General features: G+C 38.7%; 1 protein-coding gene across 1 annotated transcript in view; it reads left to right on the top strand.

Annotated features, from left to right (window-relative positions):
- Positions 1-18,315, top strand: part of sog (chordin short gastrulation) — a 104,222-nt gene that overhangs the window by 83,012 nt on the left and 2,895 nt on the right. The window contains exons 4-15 of the mRNA XM_074100654.1: positions 10,094-10,168; positions 10,254-10,513; positions 10,760-10,893; positions 12,665-12,938; positions 13,185-13,466; positions 14,262-14,436; positions 15,126-15,292; positions 15,551-15,760; positions 16,052-16,234; positions 16,336-16,456; positions 16,837-16,982; positions 17,620-17,715. Coding sequence (XP_073956755.1) covers positions 10,094-10,168; positions 10,254-10,513; positions 10,760-10,893; positions 12,665-12,938; positions 13,185-13,466; positions 14,262-14,436; positions 15,126-15,292; positions 15,551-15,760; positions 16,052-16,234; positions 16,336-16,456; positions 16,837-16,982; positions 17,620-17,715 — 2,123 coding nt within the window. The remainder of the gene's footprint in view (positions 1-10,093; positions 10,169-10,253; positions 10,514-10,759; positions 10,894-12,664; positions 12,939-13,184; positions 13,467-14,261; positions 14,437-15,125; positions 15,293-15,550; positions 15,761-16,051; positions 16,235-16,335; positions 16,457-16,836; positions 16,983-17,619; positions 17,716-18,315) is intronic.

The following is an 18,315-nucleotide window of genomic DNA, read 5'->3' as shown; positions in this document are numbered from 1 at the left end:
ACTATACGTAAATCCATAACTCCCGTGGTATTCATTTAGGCCATTGTCCTTTAGTATACAGCCATGGAATAAAATCATTGACAAGCAAGTATGATCAGAATATTATTTCGTGTTCGAATTGTGAGTTTTAGTACAAACTAACTACTTAAATAAAAACTCTGTTTAGACACTAAAAAAAGTCACCCACTCTAAACACTCTAAGCAAACGTATTTCTAATTCGTTAGACGCTTCCAGCGTCTCAATTTGTTTCCAAGAGTTAAATTAGAATAGGGAGGCGTGCTACACTTGCTAATTAAGATTTACGAAGCAGCGACTTTGCGACAGCGCACAGATAGATCGTTCACTGACTGCATCGCACTATTTCAAGATGGTACCCTCGTAAAAACTTAAACTGGGTACCGGTTTATATAACAGGCCTGATATTTAACAGGCTGCGAAAATAAACTTAAATCCGTAATCTTACTACAAATCACATGTGATCTAGCAGTGCTAAGGTTAAAATTGGGAAGACCAGAAGTGTTCATAAATATTAGTCCAATTTGCATGTTAAACTGATAATATAATACTCTTAACGTTATAAATTGATTACGACTTGGGACATTTGTTAAGTAAGTATGATGATCACGGTTCTATAATAATAAAAATTATTATCACTTATACTAAAATATCTAAAAGTCGGTTATAGAAACTGCGGAACTGCTGAACTAAAGCTTATATATATTATACTGTGACTAAAATATCTAAAAATATTAGATTTAATAAAATGCGATTATTTTTATTTCAAATACAACTAAGTATTTGTATTTGAAATGAGAATGTTATTAGCAATATCTGCAGCAAGTTTTTCCATCTGTGGTACAAAATCCAAAATTGAACTGCCACTGCTTTAGCAATCCGGTCTCGCTTCATTCGTTTTCTTTTCTACTCGTATTTGCAGTCGTGCAAATCGAATACAAGTCAGCGATAGTTCGATGCAACGAATTAGTGATTCGCACTATGGTCGCTGAGCTTGTTTATTCAGAGCATATCGTCGGGCGGCGTCTGTTGTGCTATTAGGAACATACTAACACATAGATACCCAACTGTCTATTAAAGACTGAACACAAATATATCTGTGGAGTTGAAAATATATGGTAGCGATTGCTATTGTTAATCGTCATGGTAGGTAGCACACTTAGGTAGTATGTGTATGTGTACCATGTATTTGTGTATATACATAAAAGTAAAGTACCTATACATTTTTAATACTTGATCCTATGGGTTACAAAAAGGTACGTGTATATAGGTGTACTAAATTTCAACTTAATCGGTTCTGTAGAGTCAGAGCAAATTGACTGACAAAGGGATTCACAAGTAATCTTATAAGGATTCCGGTTAGCGTTTTATGGTACGAAACCTAAGTTACAATAACAGTCATTCCAGTGTGGCCTTAGTCTTGGTTCTGGCATATTGTCATGTGCGTCGGAATCCAGTCTGGCCTCTTCAAGCTTTTGCAATTGGCGAATTAGATATGAGGTTAATTACTCTGCTACTGTATGCTCGAGCTCGTTCCTCGTTGTGGTTGCACAATGTTACAGTAGATAGATAGATAGCGGAAAAAGCAAATAAGGTACAATTTTAAATGGCTGTGTTTGTACTATATAAGTACTTATATCAGATACTGTGTTTAGCCGCGGCTTCGCACACGTACTTAAATCATAAGATCCAACAGTGGAATTGAAATTCCGGGATTTTACTAAATTCGCGAAGGAATTTCCAAAAATGACAACGTGGTCTTTATTGACGATGCAATATAAACAACCGTCCCAAATTTCATGACTACCATAAAAAGGGGTGTCTGTGGTGTTGTTCCAGATGTCCAGGTATCTACATACCAGATTCATCCAAGTTTTAGCGTGACGGAGTAACACACACACACACACACACACACACACACACACACACACACGCACACACACACATACTCACTAACTTTTACATTTATAATATAAGTAGGATTGTGGGTAAATGCTTTTTCTTCCAACTTTGCTTTAATTTCATCATAACCGCACTAAATACCTAGCACAAAGCGGAACTTTTCTGCTCTAGAGCAGAAAATGTATGAAAATCCTTTATTGCTTTATTTTAGTTTTTTTTTAATTGCACGACCAAAGTGGTAACACGAGTATTTTTGCTATAAAATTAGCCTGCATAGTGTAAAAAATCTAGTGTTAGGTTGAAGGTCAACCTGATGGTCTTATGAAATTTTACAGATTGCGTACAAAAAATTGTTGCTACCAATCCTACCAAAAATAGTAAGTAAGTTAAAAAAAACTTTGTGTGTTTGGTTGGCCAACCTGGCGCCCATCCGAAATTTGACAGATCACGGGTAACAATATCTGCTATATATACTAATTTTTCATTTGAAATTTACCACGAGCTTTGCGGTGAAGGAAAACATCGTGAGGAAACCTGCACAAACCTGCGAAGCAATTCAATGGTGCGTGTGAAGTTCCCAATCCGCACTGGGCCCGCGTGGGAACTACGGCCCAAGCCCTCTTGTTCTGAGAGGAGGCCTGCCCAGCAGTGGGACGTATATAGGCTGGGATGGTGATGATGATACTAATTCTGCCAAAAAAAAGTAAGAAACGAAAAAAAAAAAACAAATTGGCGGGAACCTTGCCTATTATCCGTGGACATTTTCTGAGAGTGCGAATGTAAACTTACAGATATGGAATCATCGAGTGCTAGTGACATTTCTTTCCTATTTATTGTGTAGCATGAGTTTTTTTTTCGTCTACTATTCCTGTTATATTTGAAAGAAAAGCACCGAGTGCCGATTTGGAGCCCGAGCGTGAGCGAGGGCTTTAAAAAGCACGAGGGCAATATAAATTACTTAATGCGAGGTGCATAATCTGCTTTTCTTTCAACTATAACAGGAATAGTAACAATCTACTATTACATTACGCACAAATGACGTTATTACTGGCAGGATGGCACGATGAGCGGCGAGCAAAAGGGTTTGAAGAGAATAACGCTTAAAAATAAAACCTCATCTTTACCGAGTTAAACGTTTTTCTGCAGCTCTCAAGTTACTCACCTCGCTACACTGTTTATTCAGTTAAAAGAGCAAACAACTTCATGACAGACACACGTTTACTTTAAGCGCGACGGAGAAAACGCAAAGAGGTGTCTGTTTGAGATATTCGTGAATGTGTAATTATCTTTGAGTATCAGCTAATGAGCAATTAGGTGTTAAGAAATAAGCAGGAAGCAATTGAGTTCTCACTACAGAACACACACTCAGTATTATAGTCATTTACTTATCGCGAAGAATTCGCAGTTATTTTTGGGATGATAACGTGTGAATTGATTCATTGTCTCGAAGAGTTTTGCATGTATATTTAAATCTGCGGGTAGCTTGGAGAGAAATTCAAAACACGAGATTGCCGCAGGCGGCCGGGGTGCGGGCTTGGTAGGTGCAAAATGCAAATCGCTAGCGTTTCACTGCAAGACAAATGCGGCCGAAGTGTTGCCCGTCTTGTAAACAGCGCAGACGTGGTTTGTTGTTCTACTTTTTTGGGTAAACGGTTCTCCTTAAACGGCTGCGTATAGGCCGCCGCTGAATACCGCAGCGCACAATGCCGCATTCGGCGCCACCTTACAAGGGAGACGCGGGCGTTATTGCAGCGATTCTCCGTTGTCCGATACATCTGAAGCACAGCCGCCTATCTTAGCTCTCAGTAAAATAACACGGTTTTGGTGTTGTATAAACCCGTAAAATGCACATGTTTTTATGTAAGTGGACTTCGGATAGGTACTCACTTACTTATGCATTCTGCATTCGAGATCGTCTCAGGTACGTCAATTGTTTACCTTTCATAATTGGATTTTCAAGTTTATCTGTTGTCACTGCATTTGCGACGAGGTGTAACGAAGTCATTATGGAAATAATATTTTGTTGCAAATGGAATGTGAGAGGAATTTGCATTGTTGGGACAGTTACGCGGCGTGTAGGGCACGCCGGCAGCGTATAGCTCTATCGACAATAGAATAATGAGACCGCACCTTGAGCCGTAAACATTCTTTGCCATGATCATTACGAATATAACCTATAAATTAGTTTGAAGCCGACTGGGGGCTTGGAGCTCGGCGTCGGGAGAATTCGCAATGAAGGCTCAGTGCAGGGTTCCGACACGCGAGCGGCGCATCGCGCACTTCGCGTTTCATCACGTCCACTCGACATTACGTTCCAAAGAAATTATGTGATGGTCGTTATAAATACGCATTTTACGAAAATAGGCTTTGATTTATTTATTTATTTATCTTATTGTTTATCTTGTAATTTTCTCTGCGTACCTGTTTTTCTGTATCGCTTACTATTTCTGGTGTAGGTACAATAAAGAGTAATTGTATTGTATTGTATCTTCCTTGGAACCAATTTCATGTCTAATCTTTTCCCAATATTTTCCAACTGATACTTTTTTTGTACCAAGCTTTATATATTCCTAATTATGTCGAAGTAGAGGAAAATTTTAATTGAAGATGTAGACCGAGGACGCTATATATTGATTATTCTACGGAAGGAAACAAGTCAGATAACGATACTCGTATGAAATTATCTGCAGAGTTGTATTTACGCCAAAACTTCATAATTTTTTCACTTACGATAAGCGCTTGTAGTAAGTAAAACAATACAATCAATATTATCTACAAGTTTATTTGACCTGTATTTGGGTTAATAGTTAATTAGGTTGAGCACCTTTATGAAGCTATTGTGTAATCTTGTATTTTTTCACTTGAGTGTTTATTATTAGATTTACCTTGAGGACAATGACGAATGCACGTGTTAAACTTAGCGCGACAGGATATTATTTAGTCTCATGTATCAAATAGATATATACTACTAGCTTTTGCCCGCGGCTTCGCCCGCGTGGAATTCGCTTATCGCACGCTGTTCCCTCGGGAAAAGTGCATTTTTCTGGGATAAAAAGTAGCCTATGTCACTCTATGGCCCATAAACTATCTCTATGCCAAAAAACACGTCAATCCGTCGCTCCGTTTCGCGGTAAAAGACGGACAAACATACACACAAACACACACACTTTCCCCTTTATAATAGTACGCATAGTATAGTATCGTATAGTATGGACTAGTATGGATTATCAATATATCATCATCATCATCATCATCATCATCATCTTATCATCAGGAGACCCACTTGCTCGTTTGCCATCCAGTTGAATAAAAAAAAAAAATCTTATCAGCCGTAGGACGTCTACTGTTGGGCATAGGCCTCCCCAGTATATACCAAAGGATTTACATTTTAAGCACCTAATACTTATTTTTTATTAGAAATGTAAATAAAATGATACGAATTTGCTGATAAAGTTGGTAGGTACGTTCATGATCTTAGTGATTTTATATGTATTTACAATCCATTGCTAAATAGATAGCATCACTTTCTACGCCGGACGCGAGCTGTAGTATAGACAGGCACAATGTCTTCTCCTAGAACTGCCAGAGTGTGATTCCGTTAGCATATAAATGAATCGGCAGTAAATCTAACTTCTATTGGGTCTTTATTGCATTTTCACATATATTTACGACTTCTGTCTTTGAATTTTCTATATTAGATCATTTAGTTACATAAGTGTCTATAGTATTTAGTTATAAAGGTTATTTTTAAGTTTTACAGTTACTAGGTAGGTATATTTTATTTTTTGTAAAGAAAATGTTTCAATGGGGCTTCAGTGGACTATAAAAAAGGTGGCCTTAACACTCGTAGTTTACCTATAACGAAGTATGGAAACAATAAAAATTTTTTGGTATTTCAATCACTTTTAACTCAGGATAATTCGATGCGGTTGATGAATGCATTGACCTTAATAACTGTGATGCGGGATTATTAAAATTAAATATGTTGCGGAAAATACATTTTGCGTGATTCAGCGCTGCAATTGACAGAAGACTTTCTTTTGTTTTTCTTTTTCTGTTCAATGCACTGCCGTAGAGCAGGGCGCGGGCGAAGGTTGAATGGGTGGCAAAATACTTCCTTTTTCATTCAAAATAAACTATCCATCCAACTTTACAGGCTCAAACAGCTTCGGTTCCAATCTTTCAATTACTTAAGTGATTCAATGACTTGACTTGGACACAATTGATAACGCTTTCGTCAACCATTTCGTCAACAGACATGCGACATTATGCGCATTGAAAGTTACAACTTTTTCAGATACGTGTGAATGTGCACGTATCGAAGTCATTACCTGTATATTTTTGCTATAGCAAATTTGTTACTATTAGTGTAGGAAGGCTTACCGCTTACGACTAGATATTATTTATTCGTACTTTCAAATTGAGGGTAAAAATAGATGCTTCAACGCAGTTCAAGCTAGCAACCCGCATTAATCATACCTACTCTCTTTACAGTCGTTCATCAGTATATCATATTTACAAACGTATTCACAGAAGTACATAACACAATATATCATTCAATGACGTCAAGAGGCATGGCAATAAAGAAAAATCCATTTGTACTGACGTGGTCCACCAGATTAGAACACCTATATTTACATCCTAGACATCCTCTGACAGCATTTTTATCTATCATGCTGTAATTATGCACGGATATGTAGTGTAATGAGGAAACGATCTTCAACTTGAAACACATTAAAGCCATAAAGCTATAATATACTTAAGTAGTATTAGACTTACCTATTCGTACCCAAACATGAAGAAGTAAAAATACGCTAATGTAATCTCAACCAAAAGTAGATTTCAGTACAATCTGCTGGTTACCTATTAGATACTTCCTGTTGTGTACGTAGTTGCATGTTTACTTATATAGGTACTGTTTCAAATAATTGTTTTTCCCGTCTCGCCTTCGTTTCGTGGATATGGCTAATCCGTTGTCTTGTTATTTAAAAGTCGATGGCTATTATGGAAGATAGTATCTTGATTGTAAAATTTATCTATGTTGTTATTCATATTTGGGAGGTGTTATTTACCAAAAGTAACTAATATTACAAAATTCTGGAAATTTGGTTGTTTATTATGTTGCCTCAACGCATATAACGTCTAATCTTGACGAAATTTGGTATGCATTGCGGAATTTGATAGGAAAAAGGACAAAATACTTATATATGCTACCCTTTATAAATATAATTTCCTGAAGTAGGTAGAAGTAGGTATCTACCTATAAAATTTGTACTACTGATACTATATAAATGCATGCTATTTTAAATTTCTTTAGTGAATTAAGTACTAATTCAACGGTAGTTGTCTTTGTTATATAGGTAGGTACAGACAATAAAAATCATTTATTTTTGTATTATGACGCTGACGCTTTTTTCAGTTAGATATATACGGTACAGTCAGCATCAAAAGTAGCGGCTCACTTTTTTACTCTATCGCATTGACACTTTGACAATCTTGCATGGCGTTTCGAATAAGTGGCTGTAAAACGAAAAAAGTAGGAAAGTGTACAGCTACTTTTGATGCTGACTGTACCTACAAAAGGCATGCTCTGTCGAAATGAAATTTGACTGTAATGAAAATAAGTACTTTTATCAATCAATCAACATTAAAAGCTTGCTTCGAGTAGTTAAAATCAAAACGTAAATAAAAATTATGCGTATTGTAGATGTTATCTTCTGCTAAAATTGACATGAATATGCAGAATGAATACTTAGGAAGTACTAAACCAGCAAGTTGTCTTAGGAATCGTATATATTATCATCGATTGGTTGTGCAATCAATGTTTGATTGCCATTTATGAAGCTGATTTAATTAATTGATGGCGTAAATTAAATGTTGTGAACGTAAATAAATATCAATTGTAAAACTGACCTTGCAGTAGATATTTGTCTGTTTTCATTTATTCTCAAACACGCGACTCTCAACGTTTGTGCTTATTGTTATATAGTAATACTAGCTGTTGCCCGCGACTCCGTCTGCGCAGAATTCGCTTGTCGCTATCCCGCAGGTACTATGCATTTTCCCGGGATAAAAGTAGCTTATGTCTTTCCTCTTGACTCCAACTATCTTGTTACTAAATTTCGTCTAAATCGGTTCAACTGTCTGTACACACAGAGTTACTTTCACATTTATAATATCAGTAGGGATATATATATTGTGTCTATTCTTTGCCCGTAGAAATCAATAAACAATATTATATTATATTATATAGTTTATTCACGACGATAAAATATATCTTAATGCAATGAGAGTCAGTGTATTTGAGATGGCGAGTTGCCGAAATCCATTAAAAAGCAGCTCGCTTTTAACTGCAACGTCTTCCTTAAATTCTGTTAAGTAGGCCGTTATCTCAACTGAAGGTTTTTGACACCATTTCTCTACCATGAATTATTGATCGTCGCTCTGTATGTGCAGCTTTGAGCGGCGCGGCGCGAGCGCCGGCATCGTTTAAGCGGCGCCAGGTTACATCATCCAATTGGAAAACTCGCCGTTTCGCACGCGCCCTAAAACACATCGCGACTTGACTCTGAATGAATCCGACACGGTTCTAGTCTCATCACGTCGTAGTCGTACCTGTTTGCTGTCAACAACTTAAATTTTCGCTAAATGACATTAATGAGTGGAGGTTGGCCGGCGAGGCGCCGGCCGCGGGGCCCCGGAGTGGTCGCAGTATGTGCGCGCATAAATATTCATAACGCACACAGACGCGAGGTGTGCGCGGGCGCCGCCGAGCCCCGCCGAGTCAAAGGTGCCTCGGCGCCGCCCGCGCCTGCAGCCTCCTCGCCACCCTCGTCTTGCCCCTCTGCTCTTAGTGCACTTGCAAATGTACTAGAGTCATTTGACGCTACACGTCGTCACGTTGGCGCCGCTCGCCAATAAATTCGGTCTGTCTCCGGCACGACTCCGGTCTATAATGAATTATTATGGATTACGATCTGTCTTCGGGCATAACTGAATGCGTAAATAGGTCCCGTCATCATACTTCACGAGATATTAATGTTTACTGTGAGTCCGCACATCTCGCACTCTCGAGGTTTAATTGATTTTATATTATTGCACAGCATGCAACTCGATTCGACTGCATAGTTATTATGCGAGGATGCCTACTTAAAAAATCAGAGGTCACGTTTTTTGTCGATGTCGATTGGAAATGTTATAAAACATTTACTTATGTATTTATGAGTATTTAATGATTGAATATCGGGAAATCGGGTACCTACGACCAACTGTCGCTTGAAATGTCAGTGCTCTCTCTATTTCTGTCCAGAGCAGAACCAACAAGAAAGCTATGCAAAATACAAATTCTACTGTCGCCGTCTAGACGCCAGTCCTGTTACGATTGAATAACATTTGATCCAATCATTCGAATGCAGGGGTCGGTAGGTCTTGCGAACCATCTGTAGGAGCCGTGGACATCATTGACGAACAATTATTTCAACGTATACGCAACAGGCTTGCTAATATCTATAGAGAGTCTCTGGGAGTCTCTGACCATGTAACTTTAAATCCAAGGTTCGATTCTACTCGCATAACTGAGCCACTTTTGTTCTGAATTTTTTCAAATAGATATGATCACTGTAAAATTTCATTGTTTTCATACAGATTGAATGTCTAATACAAAATTGAAAGCACATTGATAAATGTTTTTCAAAGAGACGTCAAACCACAACCAAGAGACAGCGATAACACCGCCATGTCCGATACACTGATTTAACGATGAAACTTTGAGGATCATTAAATTATCTAAATTCAAGTTATTTGAAAAGTTACAAAACAAAAGTAGCTTAGTTATGCGAGTAGAATCGAACCTGAATTAAAGCCGCATGGTCAGAGACACTGTATTAGAAAATTAGTAGGTATTGCTGCGATCTAGCAAATGACTAGCGTTGATATAATAATGTCACCAGCGAGATAAGGTACTAGACGGAGTTTATGGGCATTGCGATGAAAGTGTCGATAGGATACAGTGTTGCAATACAGAGATAAGACATGTCTAGCTTGTAGCTTCGAAGTAGCGTCAACTAAGTATAGTTGTCCTACCCTCTATAGAACCCTTAACAATAGTTAATATGTCCCACGTATGAATAGAAAATATAAATTAGTTTATTAATACAATGGCTTTTATTGTTGCAGCACCAGACGTCGTGCAAGAAGATGGTCCAACGGTGGTGATAGCGACGGATGCAGAAGAAGAACTAAGTATGAAACGTAAGAACCTTTCGATTCTCACAAACAATATAAATGACTGTTAAATTATCGGTTTGTTTACCATTGTATGTATTGTTAATTACAGATTTTGGTGCCCTTCTATCGGGTCGGTCCCCTTTGTGCATTCGGAGAGATGACATGACCAGCGTGCCAGTGGCTCCGGGAGTAGCCACGGCGCGCTTTACTTTCCGACGTCGCCACCTCTTCTGGTCGGTGATCTTGGGACCCTCAATGATTCAGCCTAGAGCACTTTCCTTCCTGGATAGAGGAGGAAGGCTCTTACTCGAACACCCATTGAAAAGAGCACCAGGCATTCACGCAACTTACGAAGAAAAAACCGAGAAGGTAAAATTTTCCCTAAACTACGAGTATGGTCACTCTGGAATTAAAACTGTGGGGGTTTGACTTAAATATAATTTGAACGATCTATTATTAATTACTGAGGGCGTAGAGTTGGTCCTGCTCACGTCTCCCGAATCCTGTATCGTTTATATTATGTTATGTACATTTCCTTGCATAGCAAAATTAATTCTGTGTTCCGTTGGCTTCTCTTTTGAATATTTATTTGACTTGTTGCTTGGTTGATTACAGTTGTGCGGTGTATGGCGCCGAGTACCGCGCGAGTACAAGCGGTTGCTGCGTGAAGGCGCTTTGTATGTGGCTCTGATTTGGGGAGATGAAAGCAACAACTCTATGGATAGCGCCCTGAGTGGTCGCATTAACAGGTGCATAATATATACAAAATTTACGGTATCAAAAGTTATTTTATTAAAGTTCATATTCCGTTAAAATAAAATATTGTGTTCCGCAGTGGGTACTCACATTCTTGAGCTAGGTGCGAATCGCATTTAAATGCAAGCGGTTGGATCAAATGCTTCTTTATTAGATTTAAAAGATAAATCGCCCTTGAAGTAGTCGTTCTGAGAATTGTTCACTGGCGGCCGTTAAGTATATAAGCCGTTGTGTATTGTAAATTAACCAACCGTGTGATGAATCGCGGAAAGTATCGGCTTTACTGCTATTGCACTAGGAAAAATACCTAGCTAATCCGTATGAATAAAAGCTGAGCCATAGTCATTACCTACATTTAAACAGCTTATTTCTCAATATGTAAACTTACTTGCAATTGGCGTGAGTGCTGTGGCTACAATAAAATTAAGATTTATCGAGTGGTTTAGTGGAGAGCAAAGACAAGAACTTCAGGATTAGCATAGTTGTGTTAATGATTCTCATTTACGCACATTGTCGTAGTAGTAGCATATAAATAAATTCTCACGTAACAAGGCGGCCAGACGAAAGTGTTAAAAGTTAAAACACGCATTCATCTTCTCAAATATACGCGTCGCCGGTTACGTCACGTTTGTTTACTAGACTTGTTGCTCTAGTTTTTCCTCCCACTATTAGGTTAAGACGCATCAACTTATTCGTGATAAGAGTTTAGTTTTTGGTTGAAAGGATTCATTAAAATGTGTTTATGTTTCAATGCACCTTTAAAGCTTCGACGTTTTTGGAGACTAAAAAAAATGCAAATAAAAAAACCGGCCAAGAGCGTGTCGGACACGCCCGAAATAGGGTTTCGTAGCCATTACGAAAAAAATAAGTAATATTTATATTTAATATTTCGTATTTTGTACGGAATATTCCAAGTTTAGGTATATTGTATACTCTTAAACTACTAATAATTCTCAAGAAAACTTAACTGTTATAGTTTTCCTTGTAAGTTTTAAAATACTTACTACCATTCTGGTTTTTCTTAATTTTTTCCACCTACCGGTTTAGATTTTAGAGAGGGGGGGGGACGCTCGATTTTAATGAAAAATTGCACTTTAAAGTTGAATATTTTGTAAAAGAATCAATCGTTATAGCAACCCCCTAATGGTTTTAAAAGACTTATCCAACGATACTCCACACTACAAGGTTGGATGAGAAAAAAAAATCACCCCCACTTTACGTCTATGAGAGATACACTAAAAAAAATGTTTTTAATATTCTTGCAAAATTACAGCTTTCTAGCATTGATAGTCTCTGATCAAAGCCGCGGACGGACAGACAGACAGATTAGGCGAAACTATAACGGTTCCGTTTTTGCCATTTTGGCTACGGAACCCTAAAAAGTGGAGGTAGAAATAAAATGACACTTATGCTACTACTAGCTTTTGCCCGCGGCTCCGCCCGCGTGGTATTCGGTTATCGCGCGCTATTCCCTCGGGAATTGTGCATTTTCCGGGATAAAAAGTAGCCTATGTCACTCTCGGGCCCATAAACTATCTCTATGCCAAAAATTACGTCGATCCGTCGCTCCGTTACGGCGTGAAAGACGGACAAACACACAAACATACAAACACACTTTCGCATTTATAATATTAGTATGGATTTACTACATTACAAAAATAAAAATGTTGACTTTTCCTGTATTGCCTTTGGTAGTCTTAAAAAGATAGTCTAAGAGCAATAAGCTCAAAATTATGCATTTTTTATTTTACTTCAAATTGCCAGGTACCCTGCACTCGCGTCAGAAATGTTCACATCTCTGATGGAACCCGAGCAGCCGCCGACGGTGTTCGAGAGCGGTGGCTGTGACGACTACCGCGTACCAGGCCAAGAGGCCGGCTGGTGGGGAGGGACTGCTGTGGTGACGGGAGTGGCGGGCGCGGCGCCCAGCCTCCATCTGGCTCTTATGTACAACGGCATCTTCTCACCAACAGGAAGAGATCAGGCTGTTAGAGTGCTCCTCACGCTACCGGATAAAAATCAAACCATTATTGAGGAGGTAAATATTTTTTCACTAACAGTGAACAATTATAAGTACCTATTATAAAGAAAACGAAGAAATTTACTAGTAGGAGAACTTTTTACTCGGGTTTTAGAGCGAAAATTTTACATCTATCCCAAATAGCAAATAAATGAGGGTGTTTTCAGTAAAGTTGAAAGCATTTAGAATTCTGTTGTAGTGTTTTGTAATGATATCGTTCTATTTTTGTGTACTTTTAAAATTTCAACGAAATATATTTCGCAGATCCAAACGGTGCCAAAGCCGGGCTATGAAATGAATGTCCTCGAAGTGGCCACGCCTGTGTCAGCTGCCGAATTACGGTCACTAGCTCGTGGCCGCCTGCTTCTAGCAGTAGAAGCAGTGGGCACGCCTGAGCGCCGCATTTCAGGCAGCGTCAGGCAAAGAGCGGCTTGTGAGGTGTTCCACACACCTTTGCTTGCGGAAAGGGCACCGGCAACAATGGCACCCGAGGGTCTTGCTATGCTGTATATTGATAAAGAAGGATCTTTGGTCTATGACATACAAGTAAGCCCTTAACTTTATTTTGACTTTTATAATTTTTCAGTGGTTAACTACAGTGTTGCTAGCGGGTAGACTCTAGCCAGCGAAAGCTGTCCATGAGAAATCGCGGCAAATTTAAAAAAAAATGAGGCTGACAACACTTGCTGTACCTACACTGATTAAAGGATGTTGATACTTAGAAATTATTTAAATTTTCCAGATATAAAATTTTACTCCGGACTGATGCACCTTAGGAGTCCCTTGGTATATTTTACGATCTCTGTCAGTGCCCATTTACGTACAGTCCAGACGCATCAATTTTTGGACCATTTTGACCAGATTGGCATTGGATATATCTTCTAACATTTTAATTCTAACATAATCAACATTTTGCATTTTGAGGATGGTAGGTGGTTGAATCAAACAAAAAATATATTTTTTTTCTAATGGAAAAGTATCAAAATTATGTAAGCCGCGCTAGAATGACTATATGACAATTTTGACAGTCTGAAAAATGATACCAGATTAAAGTTTCGTAAAAAAGGCGTGGACAGCTTTCGCTGGCCATTCTAGCAATTATACTTCCAGTCTGGAGATTATTTCCTGAAAGTAAACACCTTGCTTTGCCGACCCCTTATAGGATGGCACGTTATAATAATGCATTAAAAATTATATCTTTATGATTAATTGAATTGAAATCTTTATTTAAATAATGTCCTATCTTGGATGCTTATACTAGCAAAACTACAACATTGATAAATAAACTTTATTCCACTTAGTAATTTCTATTGTATGTAATAAGTACGGTATAATTTTCAGGTAGAGAATTTGGGAATAATGGATCCGAAGATAACTCTAGTTGAGGAGCAAGGGAAGCGGCATTCTCAAGTGGAGATCCTTGACACAAGGATGGGAGTACTGGCCAGGCCAAGTGCTCGCATCTTTCCTCCACTTTACGAAGACCAGCTCGCTGTCCATATTGGGTCTGACGTTGGTAAGTACTTTAAACGTAGGTATCTACTCGAAGACTGGACTCCTACGAATAATAATTTCTTGCAATCGCGGACTCCGTACACGGAGTCCGCTCCGCTTGCAGTGGAAGACGGGCATTTAATTGCTTAGTTGGTGTTCTAATAAGCTTCACGGATAATCAGCGAAGACCAATCGCGATTGTTTACCGATTTCTCAGAAACCACTCAAGGGAAAGGGAAAACCGTGTAAGTTGTAATCGTTTGATTGATTTAATGCTAACGTTGAAGGGCAACCGTTTACGTTATCATATTAAGTAGTTTCTGAGAATCATTCAATCAATAAATGGTAAACTGCTTACTCTAATTGTATCTTAATTATAAATCTTTTATAATTTTCCAAGTTTGCAAGAACGTTGTTAAAGACGGATGCATATGCAATATTTAGCGTAACTTAAAATGATACACACCACGTGTGAAATTATATCTTTTACCCGCAAATCTTGCGTAGGTATAAAAGAGAGATTGAGTATTTATTACTTTGTCGTGTCATGCATTTAATGCTAAACTAAGACAAGTTGATCTCAAATTTTTGCTTCATTGAAGATGATAGATACATTGGTTATTTCCAACAAACGCTTTGGGCTTTGATTTTACGAGACAACGAAGGAAACAGTAACAGTTTGCTCATAATAATCAACCAATCGTATTATAGGACCTCCTATTCTCCGCGGGCGGCTTACTTCTCGGCCGCTGCCCGACACCGCTGGCGAGGGTCCCGCGTTGCTCAGACGGACCGACGCCCGCGCACCGGTCTCTGCAACTCCCGTTGCTGGTCTAGCGTGGCTGTCCGTAGACGCTTTTTGTGGAGTGCATTACGAGGTAAATCTTTTACTGTGGTAAAGGATAAGTTGTACTTATTAAAAAAGACTGGCTTTATCTTTTTATGCTCCACTCCAGAAAGGATTGTCTGATTAAGCTGTTTAAAAATTTTGCGAAAAGCGAAATGTAGGTACTTTTTGCCTGTATTTGGGAAAGGCAAAGCAGCGGTGCTAAAAATGTGTTTATAAAAAACAGTTATTAAGTGAACTTTGCTAATATTTAGAAATTAGGCTTTATACTCATCTCCTTATTCTCCAGGTGGTAGTGACGAGCAATCCTGGCATGTGGTCCGCGTTTTTAGAGACCCACGCGACTGCAGACGTCAACTCCCGAATGCTGCCAGGAATGGAGGGTTGTGTTTTGGAGCCACATCCAGCTGAATTATCAGCTCTCTTCGCTGGCACTGCGTACTTGGACCTTCGAGCCGCGGACAATGACACTGCGTTGCTGCGTACGCAATTACCTCAGGTAATGAAGAATTTTGACTTTGACATTGACTTAAATTTAACTATAGAGTTTTGGGGGTACGTCTGGTGGAATATGATTTGATAGATTTTTCTGTTTTCATGCTAATAAGGATGCAGTTATGAGGTAAGAATGATAGCCGTCATTTTTGGTAGAAAATGACCATTATGGTTGATTTCTATAATAGATACCTGTAACAGAACTTACTTTCGTCAGATTTTTTCGTGAATTCGTAGTAATGATTTTATTTTTGAAGCAGTTCGACATTGACAAAATCACTTATAATCTTTTCAGATAAGCGTGCCCCCATCGTGCCTGCCATCTATATCTTGGCCGACTGACAACGGGCTGAGTGTCAACTACCCCCCCGAACAGCCATCAAACTCGCTGCCACCAGACAACTCCTTGTCCAATACTGCTTCCTGCTACTACGCTGGAAGATTCTACGAAGACGGCGCGCAGTGGATGTCTGCTGAGGTATTTTACTCCATCCTAGATTCTGCTTCCGTGTAAATGAAATATGAACAGTTCAAGGAATGTTAGAATTAAATAAGCTTTTTCAACTATTTTATTTCCAGTCATGTCACATGTGTGGCTGCGAGCATGGAGTGCTGAGATGTGACCCGGTGCGATGTCCGCCTGTCAACTGTGCCGTGCCTACGATTCAGCCTCCTGGTCAATGCTGTCCAATCTGCACTAGTGAGTTATCACCATAAACTTACTAAACAGCTGATGAGACGTTGGCTTGCCCCAGTCAGTGGTCAGTGGACAAATATTTCAAATAGATTGGCTTCTAACTGTCAAATATATATCTAATCAAAAGTGAGCTGGTTGGTAAGATGTCACCTTGGAACCTTTTCAGAGGAAAAGTCATTACGATTTTCCTTGTTGATTAATGCGATGTCACTATGACGTTTACTGTGACATGGTTCCATGGTGGCTCATGAATTAAAGTCCTTGACCGTACCTAATAACAGGTGTTCAAAAATCCGTTAGACTTTTAAAATAAGGAAAACAATATTCTCCAAACTAATTACGCCGTATGAGATATTTCATAGAATGTAACTGTTTTATTATAGACTCTACGACCGCGGTATGGAACGAGTCTCACGGCTGTCATCTAGCAGGACAGTACCACGCGCCAGGATCTTCATGGCACCCTTACTTGGTGCCAGGAGGCTATGACACATGTGCGGTGTGCACCTGCGAGTTTTCCACGCGACAGGTAGACCAACCACCAACCAACTTTCGTAGGATTTTAATTTTAAATATACATATTTAGAATAAATACTATTAACAGTATATAGAAGAAAATTTGAGGGAGAACACTATATGCGCCGGATACAAATTAGGCGGCAATAAGGTATACTTAGGGGCTGTTTCACCATCCATTGATTAGTGTTAACTGACGTTTAAATGTGATGCCGTCTCTATTTGTTTTGTTCGAATAGACGGAGACGGCATCACATTTAACCGTCAGTTAACACTAATCAATGGATGGTGAAACAGCCCCTAAGTCTCTGCATGCGGCGACCGCTTTAGGTGAACGACTCAGTGTAATCTCGCTGCTTCAGGAGATAAAACAATGTATGAGGCCGTAGTGATGTATACTAATTTGGGCAGAAAATCTGAAAATTTCTTATACCTATTATAGAATAGTTAAATCCGAGCGAAATCATTTGAACATCCTTTGGTTCTGTTTTCATGTATTCCTATCACTTTCGACGTTCCTGTATAATCCTATGCCAATTATATCAATTTTAACTCAAAATAAATAATACCGACAGTACCAGAAGTTTATAGGCATCCAAAGAAAAGATTCTGTCATATTAATGTATTTATTGAAATCATGGTCACTCCAGGTACGCTGTCCGCGCGTGCGTTGTCCACCGCTCCGCTGCGCTGAGAAGGAAGCGTACAGACCGGATAAGAAGTCCTGCTGCCGGGTGTGCCCAGAGGTTAGTTGCTGGACGCTTATACAAGCCGTCTACAAATTATAACGGAATATTTCAGCAGATGGTGGTTAATTTGACTGAACACTCCTGTAAATGGTTTTCAGACTTTTTTAACTGTGGTTGACAAATGTTTTCATACTTTCAAAGAGAACCACATATGGAGGACTGACTACATTCTTAATAAAAAAAACGGATGAGATGAGAACACTTTACATTTGTATTCAGTGAAATAAATTCTATACTTAACCCACAGTAATATTCCAGAGTAAAAGGACACATTTTATTATACAAGGTGTTAATAATAATAATCATAACAATTTTAAATAACTGAAAACCAGAAAGTAGTTTGCTCAGAATCGAGAGTAGAATCGATTACACTATGTTATAAATTAGGTTGTGTTTGTGTTTTAAAATAATTTTTTTATTGTTGCCAGTCTAAATGTTACGACTACAACATGCGCCAATTAAATATTTAGGCGAGGTCGCATACTATTTCGACAATTTAATACTGGCCGTTTTGCTGTCAATGTGTCATTTTCTTCTAAAAACGTCAAAGTGCAACTGACAAGTACAAATTATAAGTGTAGAGTTAGAAATTAAGTA

Source organism: Choristoneura fumiferana, chromosome 17 (assembly GCF_025370935.1).
Source record: "Choristoneura fumiferana chromosome 17, NRCan_CFum_1, whole genome shotgun sequence".
Taxonomy (NCBI): Eukaryota; Metazoa; Arthropoda; class Insecta; order Lepidoptera; family Tortricidae; genus Choristoneura; species Choristoneura fumiferana.
This window is presented reverse-complemented; position numbering and strand designations above follow the sequence as displayed.